Source organism: Rousettus aegyptiacus, unplaced genomic scaffold (genome assembly GCF_014176215.1).
Source record: "Rousettus aegyptiacus isolate mRouAeg1 unplaced genomic scaffold, mRouAeg1.p scaffold_m13_p_2, whole genome shotgun sequence".
Classification (NCBI taxonomy): Eukaryota; Metazoa; Chordata; class Mammalia; order Chiroptera; family Pteropodidae; genus Rousettus; species Rousettus aegyptiacus.
In genome coordinates, this window is record NW_023416295.1 from 141,247,660 (window position 1) to 141,274,224 (window position 26,565).

The window sequence follows — 26,565 nt, forward strand, 5'->3', positions numbered from 1 at the left end:
TACCTGACATGTAGTGCTCGATGAATATCTGTTGGAATGAATTGAAATGAAAAACAGCTTAACTTAAGCAGTTGCCTGTCTGTTCATCTGTTGGTTGTTTGGTCTGTTTTGACACAATTACTCTTTGAGTTTGGGAAAACTAACAGCTCTTAAACAATATCATGTTTTAATCTGATTGCAAGTACTTTGTTCTCTTTTACATCCAAATGTGGATCTTTATACCTACCCATATTCTATGTTAGAACTAACTAACAATTTCAGTCATTTAAACTCATTGTGAATCTCCATCAGTCTCCCGGTACAGTAACTCTGCTTCTCAGCTACAGGCCTTCAGCAAGCTTGGTTGGCATACACTATAGATTCATTTAAGTCTTTGATAAAAATACTGGACAGACCAGAGATAGTATCAGAATCCCGTGACATACATTGGAGGTCTTAATCCAAGGAGACATTGATTTATTATTCACCACCCTTTGCGTTTACTACAAATCTATCTTATTTTATCTTGTATGCAAGGAGCTTCTGAGATGTTTTGATAAATGCCTTTGTTAATAAAGATGTGATGTATCTATCACATCCCTTTTCCTATTAAAATGTGAGGTTTAATCAGTGAAACCTCCTTTTTCTGAACTCTTATTGGCTTCCAGGACCAGAGGTTTTTTTCTATTCACAAATAGTTCTAAAATTTTGTTATCATTTCATCTCAAGATCATTTACTGTAGTTTGGAGAGTTCACTCTCCACCTTTTTGGTCATCTAGATTCTAGGTAATTTCTCAAAGCTTTGATTCACTAGTGTTAGGTACCATATGAAGGGCTTTCATACCATTACCTTATAACCATAGTGGCTCCCCATTCAGCAATTTATTTTTATAATTTAAGATTTAATTTAATTCACTTGAAACACCAGGCACTCTTTCCTAAACTGATTTCCAGAAATAATAATCTATGTGGATGACACCTGCACATTTTCAATTATGATACATATGAACCAGAAAGATGATACATGCCTAGCATTTTATATCATTTTTAGAAGGGTAAAGGAATGTGTGCTAAATTCCTCATAAAAATGTGGTGATATAGTAATAACATCATCTTCAATGATGCCTTTTACTTTTCAACTGGTTGAATAACAAATACTTTAGAAAAATAACAAGTCTTTTGTCCATTTTTAAAAACAGTGCTGTTATTTGTAATCCAAAGTTATGGTCTAAAGCATCATATATGTGGGAATAGTCAAATACAACAGGGATTTAATTTATTAGACGTATTGCCTTCTCTGTATTGCCATTTGTATAATTTATACAGCGAGATGCATTGCACATTGAAAACTTCTGTTTCCTCCTCTATCCAATCACAATACTTCTGACACCAGATATGTGGGATTATTCCAATAAACTGACCAATTGTCTGACACCAGCTTGGTGTTCTGCATTTCAATTTAATTGTGACACTATCTACCTGGAGTTAGCATCAGATCCCCCAGGTTCATGGCTTAGTCCCATAAGACTGCCTCAACTTCAGATTCTATATATTTTGGCCAATTTGATTATAAATCGGGGGTTCATACAACACCTCATCAGGTTCAGTAATTCATGATAATGACTTACAGAACTCAGAGAAGCCCATGCTTATGTTTATTGTTTATTATATAATAAAGGGTATGATAAAGGATACAGGTACACATCCAGATTAAGAGATACACAGGGCAAGATCGGGAGGGTCCCAGGCATGGTAGCTTCTTTGCCCATGGAGGTAGGGAGCACCACCCTGCTGTCACATGGATGTTTACCTTCCTGGAAGCTGTGTGAACCCTGGAGTTCGGATATTTTTATGGAGGCTTCATTATGTAGACCTGACTGATTATTAACTCAATGTCCAACCCTTCATCCCACCCTGGAGGATGGAGAGTAGGGCTGAAATTTCCAAGCTTCTAATCATGACTTGGTCTTTCTTGTGACCAGTCCCCATCTTGAAGCTATCCAGAAACCGACCAAGAGTCACCTCATTAGAGCAAAAGACACTTCTATCACCTAGGGAATTTCAGGGAATTCAGGAGCTCTATGTCAGGAACTAGGGTCAAAGATCAAATATTAGAATATCACTTTTATTTCTTAGGATATTACAAAGGTTTTAGAATCTCTGACCAGGAGTCAGAATGAAGACCAAAATATGTATTTCTTATGTCGCAATGTCACATATATGTGTATATATATATGAATACTTTTCCAGTTATTTCCTTATGCAATATTTCTAGAAGTAGAGATTTTGGTCAGAAAGTATGCACTTTTTAAAGACTTCGATACATATTGACAACCTCTAGACCTTCCAGTGTGCCCGCCCCCAAAACCAGATGTGAGACCTGTTTTCTCTCATCATTACCAGTCTGAATGAATTTCAGCTGAATGGCTTAGTTGGTCTGAAAAGCTCAGTCTGGTGAAGTGTAAAATCAACCTCCGGGGGATGGACTCTTTGCGAAACGCACCCACCCAGGTTCTCCGAGGATGGGCAGTTGGTCTTGTCCTCACAGCTCTTTCATCCCTAGCTTTCGGATTTCCAGCAGCGATCTCACCACATGTGAGTCCCCTTATGCTGGAATAGGACTCCGTTCTCCCTTCTTCAGTTGGAATTGTCAGTCCCTTAGTTCACGGGCGGTTCCTCTTTTTCTTTGGGTGAGTTCCCATGTTAAGAATGCTGAGGTGTGTGTGCAGACTTGCGGGTCTGCCAGCACAGCTGGCGTCAGCCCTGCATTTGGACCCCACCCAGCAATTCTTTTTTCTAAGCCATGTTAGAACCGTGATTACTTCGGCAGCAGTGAAAGTGGAGTCAGATAATAACTATGACATTTAGATTCATGCGTCCAAATAAAGCTTGAAGTGTTTAAAATTCTGTAAGTTAAAACTGTATGAATCCAGTCAAATATTTAGAATATGCATATGTCATCGCTAAAGTTGACTTTTACATTCTTAATTGTTTTGGCAAAAAGGAGATGTTTCTGTAACAAGCAGATCAAGGGCATGAAAATAAAGATGTGGGATTGCTGTTTTGGAGAAATTGGCTGGAGTATAGATAACTATAGGCAATACCACTTAGGGTATATTTGCTCTCCCCAAAGAACCATACGCTGTACAACTGTATTTTTTCTATAACCCCACAGACTCAGTTGGGGATATTATGTCCTGTTATTAAATTTAAGCCAACTTTCAGAAGTGTCTTTGTTCTGCATTTTTATCTCAGGAAAGCATTTTTAAAAAAAGATGTTGAACAATAAAATTCCTTTTGTGGTTTTATTTTTAGTTTCTTCATCATAATCTTAGAATTCCAATTCTAGGATCTGCGGGAATTTATGTTAGAAAACATTAAATTCTTAAATGCTATGCTTCTGCTCATCCTTTTAATTTCAGCTGCAGTCGATAATAGCTCGTAGGTGCTCTGAAGCCCCCTTGTGTAGGTGGTAATTACTGATGATTTGGGGTGCAGAATCTGGAAATTTGGTTCCTGGTTGCACTGTGGGTGAGAGAACACATTCATGTCTGGTTTGTCCAACTGTGACCGTCGTCACAGCCTTGTGGTTTCTTTCTCATCTCCAGTGGCTGCCTCTCTGACCCACAGCACTGTAGACTTGCCTGTGGACACTCAGCTGCTTAGGAAGAGCCAGTAGTGGAGCAAGAGTATAGTTCAGGGGTGGAAGGAGGGTGGTTAATTGCCATAGACGACAGGCTCAGCACCTATCTGTCTGCCTTCCCAGTGATGCCACAGAGTTTTCTGAAATAGTATTGTATTGCATTTGCAATAATTTCTGCAGATAGGAAAATTCTGAGACAGGATGAAAGCGGTACTCAAATATGTAGAGTAACCTGATGTTAGAAGTCATTAAAAATAATGATTCGAATTATTGATGGATTCCCTCTGATTGCCTTATGCTTGTGCTCTGTGTGTAACTGTTTTTGTTTTTGTCTTTTTTTTTTTTTTTACAGGCTAAACATATTTTTGACTGGCATGAACCCCTTCTACTTTCATGCAGTAAATGTAATTTTACACTGCCTGGTGACTCTTGTGCTGATGTACACCTGTGACAAAACTGTCTTCAAGAATCGTGGACTTGCTTTTGTTACAGCATTGCTTTTTGCTGTGCATCCTATTCACACTGAGGCGGTGAGTCTCGGAGCTCAGTGAAATAATGAACCAAAAAAGAAAAGAAAACTAAACAAAATTGTTCCCTTTCTAAATCATATTAATTCCATGCTTTACTAAAGTGTTTATATACAAATCATTCTGCCTGACAGCATTTCTTTTCAAATGTTCAAATGGCCTTATTGCATCTCCAGGATTTAACTGCTTTTCTTATTAACCACTGTTATTATTATAGGGAGTAATACATAGCTACACTTTCTTATTTGCAGAAAATTTAAGTCCTAATGTGTTTTAAACAGCAAAGGACGTTTTGAGATACTTATCATGCTGGGTCATTGTTTCTGCTCTACATTTATATTTTACTTTTTCTCACTCTGCTTTATAATTATAATATTTATGACAGAACTATAAGTGCTAGGAGGAGGACTACACAAAGTTAGGCTGACATTCTTCAAGTCAGAAAAACAGACTTAGGAGACTAACAAACAATTTTCCAAGGTATTAGAAGTGTAGTTATTTTGTAGTTGATAAATTTATTTAGAAAAATAGATAGTTTGGATATCTGGCCCTCTTTAAAATATTGACTTAATCATGCTCAGAGATGGATTACGTTACCTTGTTTCTTATCTCAGTAACCACAGTTGGTTTAGTTTATGTGTATTGCTAGAGGTAGACGAAACCTTTCCAAGGGGTTCATGGACAACACAGTTCTCAAAGGATTATTTCCAGAGACTCAGCTTGCATCTGGATATTTTCCTAAAGTTAATCTGTTTGAAAACACACCTGGGGTAAAGATGTTAAATTGGTTCTCTTTTCCCTCTTCTCTTTTCAATTGCCCTTCCCTAAAGGAAGGAAGGAAGGAAGGAAGGAAGGAAGGAAGGAAGGAAGGAAGGAAGGAAGGGGGGAAGGGGAAGGGGAAGGGAAGGGAAGGGAAGGGAAGGAAGGGAAGGAAGGAAGGAAGAGAGAAAGAGAGAGAGAGAGAGAGAGAGAGCGAGGAGGAGGAGGAGGAGGAGAAGGAGGAGGAGGAGGAGGAGGAGGAGGAGGAGGAGGAGGAGGAGGAGGAGGAGGAGGAGGAGGAGGAGGAGAAGGAGGAGGAGGAGGAAGGGAGGGAGGGAGAGAGGAAGGAAAGAAGATTTCTCATACATCAGAAACTTACTACGCCCCAGGCATACAAACCTCCCAGGCTCCTTACAAAGAGACAATTTAATGTGTTGGTGTCAGCAAAGCCTCCTTCAATTAAGGTGTAATAAACCCAAAGTAGGACTACATATCTTTCTGTCTTCTACAAATTTCGGTGAAGCATGGAACATGGCATAGGAAGTAGGGTATGGTATCCTGTGTTGAGTTCTGAATTTAGAAGTGAGATGGTTATCATGGGGATGCATAATAATATATTCATTTGAGTTGACACAAGAAGTCTGATTTAGCCATTTGGTTTGATAATGAGGACTGGTTTTGCCAGTTAGGCTATAATATGGACATTTTCCACAAACAAAATCCTAAATCTTTAAACCTAACATTTTGACAATATTGTATTTATTATGAGAGATTAAGAAAAAAATTTACTTTATTAAAAAATTATGTTATTAAAGGTTATTTTCCCAGCTCTTTCTGAGGATCTTAGACTGAACAAATTGCCTTTAAGTGGAAGGCTGTGTGGTATAAGTAACAGTTCTTTTGCAAAGTCTTGGTAAAGCCTTTTTGCTGTACTTCTAAGAGACTGTGAAAGTGAATGACTCTGATGACAGGTAACTCCAGTGATGGGTATGCTTAAATTATTTGCTTTCAACCAAATTAAAAGAGGACTTGATTGAATTGTTAGCTGGTAGTGCATTAAATGATATGTAAGATAATAGATCACTATGATTTTGCAGATAACTTTGTGTTCAAAGAATGAAGTCACAGCTATAATGGCTAGTTCTGTTTTCATTTCTGTGAACAGTCTATAAAGATGAAAGCTAGGAATAGAATTGATGCTGCATGCTTTCTTATTCTAACAAAGGTAATAGTCAACCGTAGACCACTAAATTTATTGAAAAGGAAGCTGCTATATCTGTTACTTAGAGATGTATTTTTATATTTGATGATTATTTATCATTTTTTTCTAATCGGTTTATGAGGAATTGAATAACTGCACATTAATGCTAATTAAAATAATAATACAAATTTTAAAGATTGACAGAAATTTATGGTCACAAGAAATTTAAAAAATAAATGTAATTATATATGTATTATATTACAGAGAGAGGCAATAAAATATTTTGAAGCATAAGTATATAATACATTAAGAAGAAATGATAAGGGGGAAATAAAATGGAAATACGAGTTCAGGGGGAAGGGTGTAAATGTCTACCTTTTAAAGAAGAGCCTGTTCATGTTGTATAAATGGTAAATGATGAGCTTCAATTTGCTATGGTACATTTCGGATTCCGTTTGGTAAATTTAAAACAGTAACATCAAGCCTTATTTTAAAATGTCAATATTTGCAGTGCATAGGGAGTTAGATTCTTTCAAGTATTTAAAATTATGATGAAAAATTTTAGATATTGATTTCAAAAAATGAGAGAGATACATGTTTTTAATATTCTTTTTGGACGTAATGTGAAGAGAAATACTAATAAAAGGCTACTACTAGCCACGTAGAATATATGATTCTGGGTCAAAGGCAGTTTTAAAATCTAAGCCCATAGACACTGTTACATTTCTGAAAAATAATTTTTAAAGTTCAGTTGAAAATCTGTGAGAAGAATGTCTTGGAGAAGATTTTTGCAGGAAAGAACAAGTGCATGGGACAAAAACAGTCTTAATTCGCTGCTTGCAGAATGGGAGAACATAAAATGCAGGTAACTTTTGGTAGTATGATCGTGAGCTGATAAAGTTAGGTTGATTTCTAAATAAAAAAGGAAAATTCTATTAGCAAAATGGCCTTTCAAAGAGGGTTTCAGCAAACTTTTGTACTAATAAAAAAAAAAAAATCCATGCTAACACAGTTACAGCAGTAAAGGAGTCTAAGGGTTGGACACGTATTGAGGGAAAAGTGTTAGAGAAACTATTTGCTTTCACAAAGAGATGAGAGAGGTAAAAAGGAGGCAAAGAAATTTAACCTACATTAACAATCAATACTAGGAAGTAAAATCAAGAAACTATTTTTTAATTATAGATATTAGTCCAGGTTTCTAAGGAGGAGGACAGAGAAACAGAAAAAAGAGATGTGCTTTATAGGAGACATAGTGATAAATTATTTAAGAAAATAAAATGGACCATAGTGATGGTGGTGGTGGTGGTGGGGAGAGTTGTGAGGGATATATCTCCCCTTCATTAAACAAAAACAAAAATGGGAACATAAATTATCTCAGGAAGAATGGAAGATTTAAATTATGGAGTAGAAGGGTTTTAGGTTGAACATTTTGATATGATTAAAGATTGGCTTTATTCATTTATCTAATCAGCAAATAGTTAATGAGCACTTACTTGTTGCAGATATTCTGCTGGGTGCCCGGGGGTATGTGGGTGGATAGCAGGTTCCCCACTTATAATTGGTTTACAGTTTCTTAGAAAAGCTAAAGGACCTACACGTAAATACATACAAGACAATATAATATGTTGTAATAAAACAAGAATCCCAGCAAAGGGAAAAAATATTTCCAATTTAATTTAAGTAGACAGGAACACATTCATTTATTTACTCGATATTACAACAAATATTTGTGAGACCGTAATGCAGTCGTCAGTGCAGGCATATAGCAATGAATCAGGTAGACCCAGACCTTTCTTCATTTAAGGCCTGTAATTCTTGGAAGGGTTTCCTGACAGTATGTTTCTTGGGAAATTTATATGTTTTTCTGAATCTGAATCATGAGAAAAATCAGTAGAGAAATTGGGAAAAATCTTGTAATTCTCCTATGAGAATTAAAACTTAATCATCCTAGAGACATTACTGGTTCTGAAGGAATGCACTTAAGTCAAAAGCAAGAGCAGGAAATGCTTACACATGGAGTTGAAAGTTAAGGTCAATGTTTCCAGAGCTGGGACAAGAGCACATAGGAGAGAATGGTAATGATCTAATCAGTCAGCCCAGACTTCAGCTGTTGGCCATGTAGTGAGTGTATGTTCCTGGCTCTGTCTGACACTAATAGAACTCATCCTTGCAAATAAAATGATTAATAACTATACATATAATATACTTTATATAAATCCTATGAAGTAATACGTTTTGGGAGCAAATTAATTCCTTAATTGGCAATTTCCACATGTGATTCTGTTAAGCTTGCTCAGAGATCTGAATGTTTCATTATTTAAATTCTACTCAATTCACTGATGTTTTTCCACTGTTTGAATATTTAAAGATACAGTTCTGTGGTTACAACCACCCCCTTGGAGATGGAAACCTGCAGCACGAGGCAGAAATACATGCTATCCATTTCATGTATTTTTGAGCAAGTCCTTTTGTACTTCCTAATACCCTACTGTTCAGCTGACGTTGTCACAGAATCAAGCCACAGGGGCTCCAACTTAACATTCCATCTTCGCTTCCCACTGCCCGCTCCCACCCCCTTTTCATTTACTCAGTGCTCTCATCCCTTTAGGCCTTCCCTTCCAAAACTACCTCATGTGATTTCAGACCTCTTTCCTCTGCCTGGAACTCTTCTGCATTCCCTCTCTGGCCCAGGCTTCACATTCCCCCTCCTTGTCTATCCTTTAAGTTTCAGTGTATTAAGGCTGACTTTTCCATGAAGCCTTCCCAAATCCTACAGTGAACATTAATCCCTTGAGTCTTCCCAGGGCATTGATTTCTCCTTTTTATGATACATGCAGTTTCTCTATATTATTAATATTAGTATTAATATGCTCTTTTGACTCCTTAACAGATGTTAAACTCCTTAAGGTAGGTTATATCTCTCCAGCTGGCATTAATATCTGGAAAATGTTTGTTGACTGGAATAAAACATGCAGTTACTGAACATGATACTAATTGAATCACAGTGAATGGCTAGTCTAAACATATAGTAGTTGCTGACAAACATCTAACTCCCTTGCACCAGAGACCCCAGCTCAATAGGGAAATAGAATAGGTATTCGATGAAGTCTTGGTGGTTTGAAATTGGCAGTAGTCTATCAGTATTAGCCGCTAATATTTTAACATCCCCTCTTAACTTTTGCTCCAAGGGATACTACATTCTTTATATCTGGGCACATCCACCTGGCACATTCTGCTGCTATTTCTGAGCAGCACTAACATGCTGCAATTCGAGAAGCAGGGCCTCAGCCTTCTTTAATGCGTTAGTTATGCTTGCCTAACTTGTAACTGCCTCATTCCAGCTTGCTGTGCCCAATATGAGCTTGCAGGTCTTGCTGTTGTCTGAGTGGGACACATCAGTTGTGCTATGAGGGGTGTTCCTCTGGGCCTACAGGCCTGGCCTTATCCCAAGACTTTGTTGCTGGCTAGCTGTTCTCTCTGTTTAACCCTCAGGAGGCCTTGCAGTTGATACTGAGCTCAATGCTCATAGAGACAATGGTGTAGACTGAGCAAGCGGATTTGGGCTTCACAGGTGAACTATGTACAGTCATTGCTTTATAGACTGTGAGTCTGAGCTGGGCCTTAACACTGAAGTGACAACCATATTGTCACTGCCTACTTCCCTTGAGTCCTGAAGTCCTCCTGATTTGACACTCAAACTCTTCATGGTTAATGGATCCATGAAGAGTATATGGTCCAAGCAGCCACATTAGGTAATGGCTTTCAACTCTGTACTGCCAATGAAATTATCCGGCCATGTTCAGGTTTCTCTTGGTGTAGGTTGGACGAAAATTTTTCTTCTCGTGTGACTTGCTATCCATATGTAGGTATATAATTAAATTACTTTTTATTTCTATTTTAACTAATAGATATTAGATTATCTAATAATTTAGATTAAACATCATATATGTAATCCTTAAAGTAAGAAGATAATTTCCATAAGAAATGCATGACAACCTGTCTCAGTGCTGAGTCTGACCCCTTTCTCTGCAGGAAAAAGGAAGAGAGAAGGGCACCAATGTTGAGCAGGCACTTTATATATATCATCTCATTAATTACAACAATACATGATGTAGGGGGTGTATACTCATTTTAAAGATAAAAAAACCGAATATCAAATTAAAGATAACAAAAGTGAGTCTCAGTCACATGGCAAGAGGAGTCTGTCTTCAAGCTTGGCGTGATCCAGCTCTATGAGTGTGTCATTGCCTCCGCTTTATGACTGCAAAGTGTGCTCCTCATACAAGAATATTTACAGCTGTATTTTCCAGGAAACGATTTTTTGCTATTAGTCATTGATTGTTTCTCCAATATGCCGTGGACTTCAGGTCCTTGTATGATTTGGACGATGAGGTTTTCTGTGCCTGAAATGCTAACACTGTTCATTTCCCTTGTGGAAATTCTCCTCATCTTTCAGAGTCAGCTCATATGTGGCCTTTGACCTCTTTGAAGCATTCGTTGAAACATACCTCATTTTGTTCCTTTACAGTTTTATTTCTTAGATTTCAAAAAGTTAAGAGAAATACACATGCATTTTAAGTAGCAAAATAATGGCCCTTTGTTTCCCAGGCCTCTTCTATTTTGGCCTTTTTCTGAATAATACATTAAAAATATAGCAAACTTAAAAAATCTAATTACCATATACTCTTTCTACAAATTCATCAATTTAAAAAAATTTGTCATATTTGTTTTATCATTTTTTCCTCTTTCATCTTCAATATATAAAACATTTTTTGTTTTCCTGCAGCATTGAGAGCAGGTCGTATAATTTATATCCATGTATACCATAATAATTTAGTTTTATTCTAAAACTAAGGCCATTAGTCATCATTTCTCTTTAGTCTTCTTAAGTTTGGAACAGTTACCAGCCTTCACATCTCTCTATAATGTAATATATAGCTTTAAATATAATTTAAAATTTGTTAGAATGTATATAATATAAAATGTTAATATGATTTTCTATAATATTGCAATCAATAATGGTACAACATATACCATATTATATAATTATAATATAAATATGATATAAATATATAATACACATTACATATTATTTAATTTATAATGTATGATTTACACTTATAGCTTGTTAAAATTTGATATAAATAAAATAATATAACTTATGTAAATACATAATAAATATGTAAGATATAAAAATATATAAATGTAAATGAAAAATATATGCATATATAGTATATCATGTAAATATGATACATTATACTTGTAATATATAATAATATACTATATGCAATATTATGATAGATTATTATGAGTTGTGACATAATTAGTAAATCGTGATATAAATTAGAAGATATTGAAGCATAATAAGATTTTATTGTTACAAAATAGTAACAGAATTATTACATTTTATACTTTATTAATATAAATTGTATTTATTTATATATTTTAATACAATGTTCTGATTCTGAGTTTGTCTTATGTTTTCTCGTGATTATATTCTGGTTATGTATTCCTGGCTGAAACACTACACAGGTGATATGCCCTTCTTAGGGTATCACATGCAGAGGCATGCACATTCGTTTGCCTTTTATCTCTGAGGTTAAGTTTGATTTCCCAGTCAAGATGTAAAGCAGTGTAACACGTTTTCTCCATAATATAATTATTCTTTTTATTTTTGCAGCTAATAAGTAATCAGTGAGGAAATATTTTGAAGCTCTGAAAATATCTTTTACTTCAAACTTTCACACCCTCGATTTAGCATCCATTGATATTTTGTGAGATTTTTTGCTCAATTCAGTCTTTACACTTATGGAAGCAAAATGGCTATTTTCCAATTGCATTGCTTCCTCTACATTCATCAACTGACTTTTTAATGTAAAGAAGAGCTCTCCATTCTTTCCTATTCACTTCTTACTCTATGTATGTGTACACTTATTCATGTATGCATCCATCCATCCATCCATCCATCCATCCATCCATCCATCCATCCATCCATATATTTATTATCAGTATGCATTCATGGATGTCTGGTTTTTCAATGGTGTATAATTTATTAATGTTCCTATTTATTTTGAAGTTCAAATTGTCTCATATTTGATCAGTGGGAGCCCTTTGTCATTGGTCTCTATGTCTTTTTGACATGTACCTGTCAGTTTTTGAGGACTTTCCTACTTTCTAACATGAGAAGATGGTCCAAGCTCCTCTTGTATCTCCTCAGCATCAGCCCTGAAATCTATGTTCTCTTTAGTGAAAGAATGGCTTGAGTTAGTGCCAGGATGGCTCTTTGCCACTGGGATATTTTGCTTCTTGGCCCTTTCGGTGACAGAGCTTAGAAATACACACACACATGCCCATATACTGACTTATAGCAATCATAATTTCATACTCATTCCATTTTTATCAAAATTATTCATTCCCCAACTTATTTTCTCTGTAAATAGCCTCTGTTCCATTAGCACTCTGGTGCCCAAAGACTAACACAGTGTCTGGCACTTAGTACTCAAAAAGTATTTTTGAATAAACCAATAAATGAATAAACTTTAAAGCTGCAAATTAACCTTCTATAGAAGGAAGGTTAAAAACGAAGTTAAGCATGAAAATATTGCCTCTTCTTCTTCTTTTCCTTCTATTAGATACTTATTGTTAGATATATCCATAATAACCAGAGGTGGTTTGTCATGTATCAGAATTTGAAGAACTATGTATTTTTCTATTTTATTATACCTTACATTCATCTGAAGTCAAATATGTTTCTGTAATAGTTTTCTGAAAGTAATTTTCTCAGGTTTTTATTTTTCAATTTTTTTCAAACATCCTAGGTGGCTGGAATTGTTGGCAGAGCTGATGTGTTAGCATGCCTGCTGTTTCTGTTGGCCTTTCTCTCCTATAATAGGTAAGTATAGCTATGCATATCCTCCTGAGGGACTATAGTCATGCTGTCCCCTGGGGATTTCTGCTCTCTGTGTGTGTGTGTGCGTGTGCGTGCGTGTGTGTGTGTGTGTGTGTGTGTGTGTGTGTGTAGAGTGAGCATCTGCCAGAGAGAGGAGGGAGGCTTCTTGGCAGTGAAATGCTCAAAACTTCCTGGAGCCCTGGGATAGGAAACCCTCTCCTTACCAAGTGCTAGGCTGTTCTCTTTTCCAGCCACATTCTGAACCATGTCAGAGCCATTTATAGGAACTGCATTTCCATTACCAAGAAGACAAGCTCTTGCTTTTTACTTGTAGTTTCTTACTGAGAATGATATTTGGAATCTTAGCTCTGGGCCAAAATATATTGGATGTAGTCCCTTCTCTTATTTGCCTTTGATTTGTTTAAGTTTTTTCTTTTCACTTTGGTCCTAATGTTTTTTCCTCCTTTTTGTCTTCATTGAAGTAGTTTAGAGCTTCGAACAATAAGACCAAATTGAAAAAAGTGTTTCTTAAATATGTTTTTCCAATTTACCCATTCTTTCATCAAAATACAGAAGCTCCTTGCTTTGGGAGACTGAAAAGCAATAAAACAATTTCCCATTATGTTGCCCCTCTCCCCTGCAATGTGACCAGGTTCTCACCTGAACTGTCACATATCCACATGGAAAAGGGGCAGGTTGAAAAGAGAATGTAAATAGGGCAGATGACTCAGAGCAAGGCCCAGAGAAAGGGGGCCAGTGAACATGTCGCCCTCCTTTGTGGAAGGCTGCCTGGCTAAGGATTTGTGAACCTTGATCTTTGGATCAGTTAATTGACCTGTAATCTTACAGAGCCCAGTTAGTCTGAGGAACACTGTTTGAAACCAGTGGTTCTCAATATGGAGCAAATTTGTGCTCCTGCCCCCCTAGGGGACATTTGACAATGTCTGGAAGCATTTTTGCTTGTCAAAACTGAATAGGCCAAGGATCCTACAATGTGTAGGGGAGTCCTTACAACAAGGAACCATCTTCCCCAAAATGCCAATAGTGCTGAAATTGGGAAACCCAATTTAGACCTTGGATTAAGAATGGAATTAATTAATTCTTATGAAGTTTTAGTTTAAAGAGTGGAGCCTCTTATTAGTACCATTTTTTTTTTTTTCCAGTCTTGGCTTTGTGGCCTTTCACTGCATTGCCAGTCATGTAAAACAGTGTTGTGAAAAGCTTAAAAATGTAAGCCCAGATCGAATAATTGTTTCCTGTTTAGTGTTAGAACAGGATTAATAACTGAATTTAGTTTAAACTCGTTCTCTTAGGCTTTTTTTGTGTGGTTGATATATTTGGGAACATAATCAGGCCTGCAGTGTATCCATCTCTATATGATAATGGTATTACAGGTTTTGTTGTTGCATGCCATCCTCACTTTTAGCAATTTAAGCTATAGACCAGCTTCGGAGAAGAATGCATATCTACTTCTAGTTTGGCATATCATTTTATTTGGTTGTTTCAAGACATAACAGTAAGGGTAAGATGATGTCACAACTACAGAAATATCGGCCTTTAATTCAAAAGAGTAAGTGCAGATGGGTGTGGCGCCTGCTGAAGGAACAGTGATGTTTCTTGGTGTGAGGCTCATTCCACTGTGTAAAGTGAAAAAAGGCTTTACAGTGTTGGAAGGTTCTTGAAAATCCCTGCTGGAAATTATGCTGAGAAAAGACAAACTTTACCTACTACATCCTCATGGAAAATAAATTTTAAAATATAGATTTGCCAGAAGAAAAGAAAAAGACTGAAGCATCTGTATTTTCATCACAAAGAGAAGTGATGATTATGTTTTAGTGTGTTTATACATATATCCCCACTGACTGTTTGTGGATACAAGCATATCAAACACCTTCACTAAAATAATAATGATGATGATAAACACTTGACATATAATAAGTCATTTATTGAATCCTCCCTTTAACACTGTGATCCCATTTCATGGATAAGGGGCACAGAGGGGCAAAATAAGCTACCCTTTTTTACCCTGTTTATTAACTGTAGAGCTATGATTTGAATCCAGGAGACCAGGCTCTGGAGTTCATACATGTGGCTTAGTAACCCGTGTTACTCACTTAAAATATATTCATTTAAACATCTTTCCATGTCACCAAATATATCTCTGTGGTGGTATTTTAAATGACTTTTAGTGTTCATTTGTTATATGCCATATTTTGCCATAATTTTTATATACCTCGATTCAAGTATCAAATTTAGTCTCAGGCATTTACTTTTTTCCATCTTTGCAATTTTAAATAATTCTATTCTTCAAGAAATTTTTTCTCACTTGCTTTCTTAGAATGAAATGAAATTGATGTTCGAACAAGCTTATTTAGTAGCCCATTTTCATTTAGAATACAGTGAAATTGTTGTTAAAATGTGGTATTTCTTGGTGACCCACCTTTCTTAGATTAAAAGAATCTTGACCTTGTTTTTCAGGAGTGTGGACCAGTGTTGCGTTGGGGAGTGTTTTCCTCCCACAGCTTCACCCTTCTTCTTGCTGCTCAGTTTGTTCCTGGGGACCTGCGCAATGCTGGTGAAGGAGACGGGCATCACGGTGTTTGGAGTCTGCTTGGTTTATGATCTCCTTTCCTTATCTCACAAGCAAGAGAAATCGTGAGTCTTTTGAATGTTTGGTGTCAAGCAGTGCATGTGCAGAGAAAAATTATTTAAATCAATAGTTTCCAAACTTTTATTAAGAAAGGATAACGTCTTGACCTTAGACTTTAGACCATAATATAATAAACAAGGCTTCTTTCATTAAGATAAATCTATTATATATGTTCGAACTCTTCACACTTTTATAAAAATCAGTGGAGGCCAAAAGTTTTTGTGAGCCCCAAATTTGGAATTGAAAAGTTTCATGCTTTTGGCAAGTTGATATTAGCAGGTTTTTTCTGGTTGCAAACTACTGAGAAATCTTGATTCACAGGGAGAAGTGGTTGCGAATGGCAACGAATGGTAACTGTTTGTTAACAGCTTGCCTTGAATCTCTGCATTCAAATGAATGTTATCCATCAAAGAGCACTGCTAAGTTGGAGTCTCTTATTTGCTCTAGAGATGAACAAGTCTCATTTTAGAATTCCACAACGGACCAGCCTAAACCATACAGGAATACTCACACATCATATTCAAATTAAAGAATAAGTTTATTTAGTAACCCATTTTCATTTTAAAAAATGTGAGGCATATTCATTTTTTTCATGTGGGTTGTAGATGATAAGAATAATTAAGACATATTAAAAGTTCAAACACATGCTGTAATTTTCTTCCCCTATCAAACCCATAATTACTCACAAATTGACATTCAGGCCCCATTTTTCAGTAATTATAAGGCCCTTATCGAACTTTTAAAAATGTGGTTGATTTATTTTCTTACCTTGTCTGAGAAAGAAATTTATCTTTAAAAAAATCCTGCCTTTTTATTCTGTCCCCTACCTCTTTATACTTCTTGACATAAGACAGAGCAAGATTATTGAGTGGCAACCAGCTGAGATTAATCATTAAATCCTGATCACCTTCCTGCCTGGGCATACTTGGAGATCATTTAAATAGAGTTTAGTGCTCTGTTGGCTTGCTGTAAGTCTCAGGTGTGTAAAGGGAAAGAATCCAGTTATCATTTTGACCCAAGCTCATGCCAAGAAAGCCATGAGCTAGAAGACCTTCCCTTGGCTTATATGAGAGTGTTTTTTCTCTACATTCTCTCAACTGATGGGAGTAATTGCATTGCTCATCTTTTTTTTTTTTTTTTTCCGAAAACAACCTATAAACCTCTCTTACTTTTTGTCTCAGCTTCCTAGTGTCTTTCTGGTTTGCCTCACTGACAGCAGAAGGATGTGACAACTGACTGAAAACCCTCTCTTTTGGTCCCGGCCAGGATATTTTAACCTCATGATTGAAGTCATGTCTCCTCTGGTCTTGGGACTCCCCAAGCCCACTGTTGGCTACACTCCTTTCTTCTTCATTCAGTTACTGTTGAGCCAGGCTTTTTTCAAAGGGGATAATTGTCTCTTTTATTTCTTTAATAATCTTTCCTGACCTTCATCATACTACACTGCTAGAAGTTCTATGGAAGGAATAAGGAAGGAATGATACTGCTGATATGTAGTTTAGAAGTTGCACAGCTTATAATATGTACTTTTTTTTTTTTTTTTTTTAGTAACTTTTAGCTTTCACAACCAGCAGCTCTGCATAAGTGGAGACATCATTCTTTCCTTCATTCTTTTATCCACCCATTCAACACATTCCGTACTTGGCCAAGAACAAGAGATAAGATTCCTTCCCTCAGGAGCGTGCACAATATAGGGAAGACAGACATTACATAAGCAATTACATGAGTAACTGATAAAGCTGTGAAAGTGCTAAGAAGGAATCCAGAGCATCTAACAGGGAGACCTGGCTCATGGTGGTTAATATCTCTTGAGTTCTGGCCATGTGACAGGCATCGTGTATGCCTGGCCATTTATAGGCATAAAGTCACTTAATGCTCACAACAATTGTTACTCTCATTTTACAGAGGAGAAAACAGAGGCACAGAAAGTAACCTTTGCAGAGTCACTCAACGCTGAGTGGAGCCAGGATTAGGACTCCTGCCCGGTGACTCCAGAGTCACAGGGTTACTTCTGAGCACACCTCCTCCATGGGAGGAGTGCAGGACAGGGAACTAGAAGTCTTCCAGAACATCTGCTGTTCATATCATGGGCTCACATTTGTATCATGAGACCAGCTCAGAGGTTCTGAGTGTATCAGGGGTCATGACCCCACTGAGAAATGTGTCCCCTTTTCCCAAAATAATGAACACCTACAGAGTTTTGCACAAACACTTAGGGATCCACTTCCATTTTATCTGCTAATTTAGAAAAACATTGTCACTAGGTTGTTCTTGAGGTCTTGTATGATTCAGGCAGCAGGAAAGAACAGAAACAAATGTCGAAAGTACTTTCCTACATAAAGAACAATTTATTCCTAAATTTTAAGACTGAGTCACACAAATGGAGTGGGATATCTTTTATTTGATGTCACCTTTAAGAAGAAATATTTTTAGTGAAAGATGAGCTCCTGAAAGTTACATTATTTTTCTTCTGTTTTTTTTAAAATTAGGATATAATTTCCAACATTGAGAGAACGACATTTCCTGACCTCATTTCCTAACCACTCACTCTCCCTAGAAGTAACCACAATCCTGAATTTGGGACTTTTCATTTCTATGATTATTTTTGTGCTGTTGCTTTATATGTATTCATCATACTATACCAGTGAATACAAAATAGGATCATTTAACATATTTCGAAAGCGTATAAATGGTATCACTTGCTCTTCTTTTAATTTAGCGTAGGGCTTTTGAGATATATCATTGTTGGCGCATCTAGCTACAATTCATTCACTTTAACTGTTATATAGCATTTAATTATCATAATTTATTTATTCAATTTTCTAGATTTGGAATTTAGGTTATTTCCACAATTTTTGTTGTTATAAAGTATGCTGAAATGAATTTTCTTGTGGAAATATATGTGGGTTTCTCTGGGGTTTAACTATAGGAATGGGATTTCTGGGACCACGGATAGTTACATACACTCTGTGTTACATGCTGAGACATAGTTCTTGAACTGATTGTAGCAGTGTCTCAGAATCTTTTTGATCCACATTCTCACTATCATTGGTATGATTAGACTTTTTAACTTGGGGCCATCCGGCGGCTTTGAATTATATCTCTGAGGATTTATGAAAGAAAAATATAATCAGTGTATATTGGATGAGTCAGCTATGAACAGTATTTTACAAGATCATAATTATTTAAATACTGAATACCACTTCAATTAAACATTATGAGACATATATTTGGAGTATGGAGAGTGAAGAGAGGATATTGGGTTGATGACCATGTAAGAAGGACTGAGTCCTAGTTTTCTATATTAGAAAGTCAAGATAAGTTCTAAAATTGAAAAACATATATTGTAATTATGTTATTTAAAAAATACATTGATCCATCCTAGAAACAATAGATGAAAGGCTTGAGAATGCTTATTTCCAGGAGCAGGACTTTGGGATGGGACAGGGGACCGCTGTTTCTTGTTGCAAGCCTTGTCATTCTGTTCAACTCTGTTTAGGAGCAATGGGGTCATCCATCAGTGCAGCCCACCGCAGCCTGGGAGCCCCCAGCCCTCCTCGCTGCCAACGCACCCTCTTCGGGAGAACGGGAAGCAGCAACGGTTTCCTCACAAAGGATCTTGGAGTGGCTGCCACTCCCCATTGCCACCACAGCCCAAGAGCAGTGGATTCCCAGTGTCTCCTCGAGCTGTGTGGTCCATGATGAGGTACTGGGCTGAGTTCCTTGGTCATGAGTGTTTTCACCAACCAGCATCACCTATGTGGGATGACAGGAAAACTGAAGCACTGAGGCCATTCTTCGTGACCACTCCCTCTCTCTTTGTTTCTCTCCCTCTCTTCTTTCCTTCCCTTTCTTCCTCCTTTCTTCCCTTCTCCCTCCTTTCCTTCTTTTCTTAGATTAGATTAGATAAGAAAGGAGTAGCTATTGCTGTTCACAAATAGCCCTGCTATTTGCTGTTACTTGGAACAGCAGAGTGTGAGGTCTGGGTCTGTGAAGCTTCAATTAAGAACATTTTCTTGCTTACCTGGTGGAAGAATGTGACATTGGAAAACCAGCACTCTTGGTTTTCTGAGGGAGGAGAGCACTCTACCTTCCCCTCTCTCTATCTTTTCCATGTGTGTGTGATATAATTTATTACAGCACAAGTATGGGAAGAAGCCCAGGGAACTCTGTCTCTCAGAAATGTTTTTGAGGATGTAGGAAAATCTTTAAATTTTAGAGTTTTTCTGTCTTTTTAAAAATATTTTGACCTAGCCATGAAAATCAAGATAAATTTATCAGAACAGATTTTCACTAAATTAGATTGCCTATAAAATAGACAAAGCCATGGGCAAGTCAGAATTTAATAAAGACGGAAATTTGATTTATACCATTAGCACTTTTCCACTTCAGATTGCTGTTCTTATTTTTCCATGCAGTTCCAGAAAAATTCCTCTTTTCAGGTTCTTTGTTTCCCATTACTCCTCTCTTTTACTGTTTTTTTTTTTTTTAAAAAAATCTTATTCTATTCATTTTTTCATCAACAAATCTCTATTGAGTGTCTACCAGGTGCTAGGCACTGTTCTAACTACAAGAGACATCCTGATGAATAAAAAAGACAAGGTCTTTGCTCTCGCATAGCTTCCTTTCTGATGAAGGAAGATAGATACTGAATAACCAACAATGAATGACCAGTCTGGTGGAAAGTAATAGAGTGACCTGGCCAGGAAAATTTGCATTGATTGGTCAGAGAAAGCCTTCTGAATTCTCCTGAATGAGAGGAGCTAGCCCTGCAAAGATTTATAAAGATCTGGACAGAGTTCTGGACTTGGCATAATGAGCAAGTAGGGATTGGAAGGGATGAGCTCAGAAAGTGGGCAGGGCCCAGATGAAGGGCTGTGTTAGCCATGGAAGCAAGTTTCAGTTTTATTCCAAGTAGAATGTAAAGATTTTGGAGGTTTTTTGTTTATTTGTTTGTTTTGTTTTTTTGTTTTTGTTTTAGTTTTAGTTTTATGTAGAGAGAAATGATTACATTAAAACGCTCACTCTGGCTTCTCCATGGTACATAATGTTGGGGAGCAAGATAACAGCAAAGAGATAGGCTAGGAGGCTTTTATTTAGGCTGAGTGAAAAAGAAAATCTTGGCCAAGGAGATGGAGATTGGGATGGAGAGATGTGTTAGATTTGGGATATCTTTTAGATATAAATTCAGTAGGGCTTGCCGATGTTTGGGGTGGGGCTGAAGAAAATGAAGGAAACAAATATTTTTGGTTTTCTGGCTTAAACAGTTGTGTGGACTGTGGTGTCAGATACTGAGATGGAAGAAGGGGGAGACGTGGATTTTCTGAGGATTAGGAAGAGGATCAAATCACAGTAATGCATGAAATTCCTGAGGAAAAAGAGAAATAGTCAAAACATTGAAACAATCTTGACTTTTTTTTTGGAAGGCTGTGGAGGAAAATAAGACAAAATATTTGGAAAATTTGTATGTAAATTGTTTTTAAGGAGATAAAAGAGGAGAAAAAAGGAGTTAATAGAACATTGTAGGCTTTCAAGGTGGGACAGAAGTCAGACTGCACTGTAAATTCCACGAGGGCAGGGGCCATGTTCCTTTTTGCTCACATTTTTATGTCCTTGATTCCTTTTATCAAGAGTAGTTACTCAACTATATGTAAAATGGATAAGTAAATGAGATGATAAGAAAGAGTTGGAATTAAGCGTATAGAACATTTTTTAGTAAATTTGGCAATGAAGAATGGGGAAAAAGGATATCAACTGGAAGGGTTTAGGTTTCTGTTTTCATTTTTATTTTAAATTTGATGGACATATGTATATATGTGGATAACTTGTAGTGAGTAGAGAGGAAAGATGCTGCAGCAGAAGGGGTTAATATAAAATATCAATACCAGGGGTATGGTGGTAAATGTTTAATAACTGGCTTCCAAAGAAAGAAAATCCTGACTTGTAGTGTTTTCCAATTTCTGTGCAAATTCTCCTGCCATGGCCAATTTCAAGCTACAAATGTGATGTCACTGAGCGTGGAATAGGGAGGGAATGCTGTAGCCCACCATTATACAATATTTCCACTGCCTAATAGACAATAGACATAAATAATCATAAGAGCATGGATAAGAGTAAAATTAAGTAAATGAATTAGGAAGTGGTGAGCTTTATATATTTATTGCTTTTGTTTTTGATATAATTAATTTTAAGTTTTTATAATTTATTTTTTAATAATGGCCATCATTAATAACTGGCTTGAAAAATTCCTGAAAATTCAAGTCATCTCTTACAAGCCAATGTGAATCAGCTCCCACACACTAGTAAGAAAGGTCCTCCAGGACAGGGAAAGTTTTCTATCTGTTATCTATCCACTGTGTACTGGGACGTGAGGTAATACTTCCCACATTTTATGCCATGCAACCGTCACAGTATCCGTTTAGAGGAGATATTGTAGTTCCCATTACTAGGAATAAATGGAAGATTTTGAAGGTTATAAAACCTTGTCCCCATTTACGTTGTTAGTATTTGGGAAGGTCAGGATTGGAATTCAAGCTGTTTGACCCCTAAACCTATGCTTTGCTCAATTGCCAAGCTCTAATGCCCAGTGTCCTGGGCGAAGATTTAGTTTTGGGGATGAGGCAGGACACTATCATTCTCTGTCAAGCTGGCCTCCCTGTTGAACTTTCAGGAGTAGAAAGATTCATAGCCATCCTCGGGTCCACCAATGAAGCACCTCTTGACTTGCTTGACTATAATAAGGTATTGGTACTAATACATTTAATTAGATGGCATGCTTTTATAGGTTATGTTTTATCCTTTTTTAACCTTGAGTACCAGACTGCTTTAGAAAGAATGATACCTAGAGAGCAATATACTCTATAACTAGAACTAGGTCAGATTCTTACTAAGTTAACCTGTTTGTGGGCAGGAAGGACCATTATGCATCTTTGGAGTGGAAAGTTATCATGTATTTTCCCTCTTTAGAGAGGAAACATGTCATATATTTGAGTATAAATTTGATTTGTATTAAAAATATTTTCGAAAACTATGATTATGCTTTGTTAGAAGGTGATCAGGTAAAGCAAAAAAAAGTTCAAAGAGCCAATGCTATCTTATTGATTAAGATATCTGCAGACAGTGTTTAAATCCTGACCCCTTCTCTCTCTTGATCCTGGACAAATTATTTTATTTCTGTGGTTCTCAGTTTTCTCATCTCCAAAAGGAGGAAGTAATAGTAATAGTAGCACCTTACTCTCATATTGGTTGTCAGGTACCTGGTACACAGTGGCCAATCAGTGCATGGCATGCAGCAGCATTATTATTGGTAGTTTAGAATTATGAATATTATTATTTTTGTATGAGTTTCTTAACACCAGTACACATTGTGAAAATGGTGAATCAACAGTGTGTAGCAAGGGAATGAGTTTGTATGGGGATTTCTTCCTTTCTTTTCTTTTTTTTTTTTTTTGATTGAACTTCAAGACTGTTTGCTAGTATGTATTTGCATTGCATGCATGACATTAGGCTGACAAAAAACTGGCTAAATATCATCAGGTAAAATGTTTTCAGAAGTTAGCAAACACAGGGAAAAATCTCATCCTAGGGAAAAATCCTACTGCAAGTCATTTATTTAATTGCCTGTTTTCCTACGTGACTTGATGATTGTCTTATAGGTAGGAAGTACAATGAAAAATCTGACTTAGTTTATAGACTCCAGAATTAGATGAAATTTCAGTTACTACTACCTTTTACTCACTCCATGTGATGTGAGAAATGTTTTTTATGTAAGCATTCCTTCCCCCTATCCTCTTCATTCACACATAGACACACTTTCCCTTTCATATTAGAAAGCTCAGTGAATTCTACATGAAATTTTATCTTCAGAACTCGTATATGTAGATATGCCTATATATCGTAGCCATTATATATATATATATATATATATATATATATATATATATATATATACTTGATTGATTTGATATTTAAATAACAGTGATCCCAATGGCACTGAAGACAGTTTTTACCTCAAATTCTTGCTCATTTCCCAGTTTTTACCTCAAATTCTTGCTCATTTCCCCTTTTTGTGCTGCCCTGCAGGGTCTGTCATGGATCATTTATTCAGCATTATTTACCGAGTATCTACTGTGGTCCAGGCACCATTTTTGATAATGACATAAACAAAGCTCTGCCCTCATGGAACTTAGTTGGATGATGATCGTGGTAGTTTCACTTATAATGGGCTCATTTTCTATCTTTTTGGGTGAGGCGGTGGTAGGATTTTTTACTTCAGTGGGTCTTAAACATTTTTCTTGTAAATACCTTGTATATTGGCATGCAAATCCAGAAACTAAGACAAGTTTAGAATTAGATAACAGTTTGGTGCTAAAGTGAACTTGTGAGATAATTAAGGTCAAGGGACTAAGGGAGACATATAAATATTTTGACCTTCCCTGGTGGAATAGGTAACTGATCTTTTAAGTGTTGTTTTGATGCTTTCTTTCTGTAGACCTCGCGTTGTACTACTTTTCCCTGAAGTAAGAAATGCTGTGCAGATTAAACTCCTGAGGTGGGATTTTGAATGTTTATTCCACATTTATGATCCTATGAGTAGGGCAAATGTGTTGCATATCATTATAAACAACCTCATATCTGCATTGAGAGAAACTTTTTGACCCAATGAAGTGAGATTTGGAGGTGACGGAACAAAATCTGTGTTGAAAGCCTGTATTACTGATAAATAATTAGGTTCTTTTATGCCAACCCCATCTCCGCCATTTTATACTCCTCTCTCATTGACTGATCTCAGATAATCATTTTCAATTTCACTTAGCTGCCACTTTCAAGAGTGAAGTGACCAAAGGAAAGAGGTGTAAAGTTAACATAAATCAATGCGGAAAGTATATCCAATATTTAAAAGTGAAGTTTGTGAGTTCATACTAATAAATCCCTTCCCCTACTTAAAATTTAATGCAAGGGTAAACATCAATGATGAATCCAGGGTAAGAACACACACCACCTTCAATTAAATTAACAAGTTACTTTCAAAACTAAACTGTGTCAGAGTTACCAGGCTTCTTAATTATGAACTGTATCTATGGGGGGAGAGTCATTAATGTGCCTTTAATTTTCTTTGGTGGGTTGATTTACCCAAGTCGGGCTCCCAACTTTCTTTGTAACAGCTTTTCTCAAATATAGAGCTCACCAGAAAAATATTCCCTTTAATGGATAGAGAATTTGAAGAGTTTTTATTTATTTATTTTTCCTCTTACTATTTCCATTCGTTGAGAGTGATGTTATTCCTCTTGAACCAGTTTGGCAGTAAAGTGAAATTGTGAGGTAATTAAAGTCAGGGGATTTAAGGAGGTGTATAAATATTTTGGCCTTCACTGACCAGAATATGTGGTAAAGCAGGAGTTACCTTGATGAGTTCATCTGAAAGTTTATTGAAATCTGCTTTGGTTCTTGAACTGAGCTCAGCACTAAAATGGATCATTTCAATAAAGTGTTTCTTGGCTTCTTTCAGAATTTAGCACTGAAAGCTTCTTCCAAGTAAATCACATGCTAAGGAGGCAAAATTTCTTTTAATTTATGGATAGCAGTTGGTAGAGTTCTTAACTGCTGACAGCCCTTGGTTCGTTCTGTTTCATCTTGATTGGGTACAATTCTTGGCAATCTTTGATCCCCTGTGAATTTCAATCAGTGGATGATAAGTTTTTTGGGGGGAGGGGCAGAGGAAGCAAGCTTAGGCATCTGCTTTCCAACCAGAGGCACAGGGACATATGTTGAAAAAAAACCCAAAACTATCAGAATGTAGGCATTTCTGGTTGGCATGCAATTTCGCCACTGCTAGAGTAGGTTGCTTAGAAGATCCCAGGCCCATACTTTTTCATCAGCTCAACAGTATGGAATACTCAACCTCTGTCCTGTGTGGTTAAGAGGCTGGGTGACTTATATGCCACCAAACATTTCTCTCTTCTTTTGACGGACATGACTAGGATTTTGAACATGTTGTAGGGAGTTTACTGCCGATTTCCTTGCTCTTTTAGTTAATGACTACTGACATCCAGGTTAATATTTTTTCTCTTTTTAAATATAGTCTGCTGAATGATTGTTGAATGATTGTAATAAAAACAGTATCAGTTTATCTTAACATTGTAAAATAAGCATTCAGGGCATATAGAAATAATTCTGTCATGAGAATGTTATTTTACACCAGCAATAGCAGATCATGGTGGTTTCAGATAATTTGGTAGGCTTTCGAGTTTGTTGCTCTGAAAATTGTCTGCCACATGCTTTGATCTGGTATATTAGGTAGACTAAATCTTAAACACAATACAATCTTAAAACATATATACTTTTTAATTCAAGAAAAGTTTAAGTCTACGGCCATGCCACCCTGAATGTGCCCAATCTCGTCTGATCTTGGAAACTAAGCAGAGTCGGGCCTGGTTAGTACTTGGATGGGAGACCACCTAAGAAGACCAGGTGCTGTAGGCATTAAAAAAAGAGAAGAGTTTAGAGGGACCTTTTGTGGGAATACAAATGATTTGACAATTCTCTTGTGGTTCAGAAGCAAGCATCATGATCTTGATTTTCATCAATATCAGTATTTTGGGTACTTATGTAGCTCCCATAGAATCACACTTACCAATGGCCAGGAATCATGTTATAGTTTTTATATATAGCTTACAATTTTAATTCTTATAAAAACTTATGAGGTAAACATTTACACAGCAGTAAAGAGCATGGACTCACATCAGACTTCCTGGCTTCAGTTCTGCTCCACTGCTTACCAGGTATGTATGATTTTTGACAAATTACTTCAATTCTCTGTGTCTCAGCTTCCTCATGTGTAGATGGCAGTAATACTAGTACCTACTCCATGAGGTATACTGAGGCACAAATGGGTTAATACATGAAAAGAGCTTGAT

General features: G+C 36.6%; 1 protein-coding gene and 1 non-coding gene across 5 annotated transcripts in view; both read left to right on the forward strand.

Moving 5' to 3' along the window:
* TMTC1 (transmembrane O-mannosyltransferase targeting cadherins 1) overlaps window positions 1-26,565 on the forward strand; it is a 228,356-nt gene that overhangs the window by 14,636 nt on the left and 187,155 nt on the right. For all 4 annotated transcript variants that reach the window (XM_036236727.1, XM_036236728.1, XM_016152030.2 and 1 more), the window contains 4 exons: window positions 3,976-4,153; window positions 12,929-13,002; window positions 15,478-15,654; window positions 19,149-19,355. In XM_036236727.1, the coding sequence (XP_036092620.1) occupies window positions 3,976-4,153; window positions 12,929-13,002; window positions 15,478-15,654; window positions 19,149-19,355 (636 nt within the window). The remainder of the gene's footprint in view (window positions 1-3,975; window positions 4,154-12,928; window positions 13,003-15,477; window positions 15,655-19,148; window positions 19,356-26,565) is intronic.
* Window positions 26,013-26,131, forward strand: LOC118614386. Its single transcript, XR_004956025.1, has one exon. It is a non-coding gene; the product is annotated as a 5S ribosomal RNA (ribosomal RNA).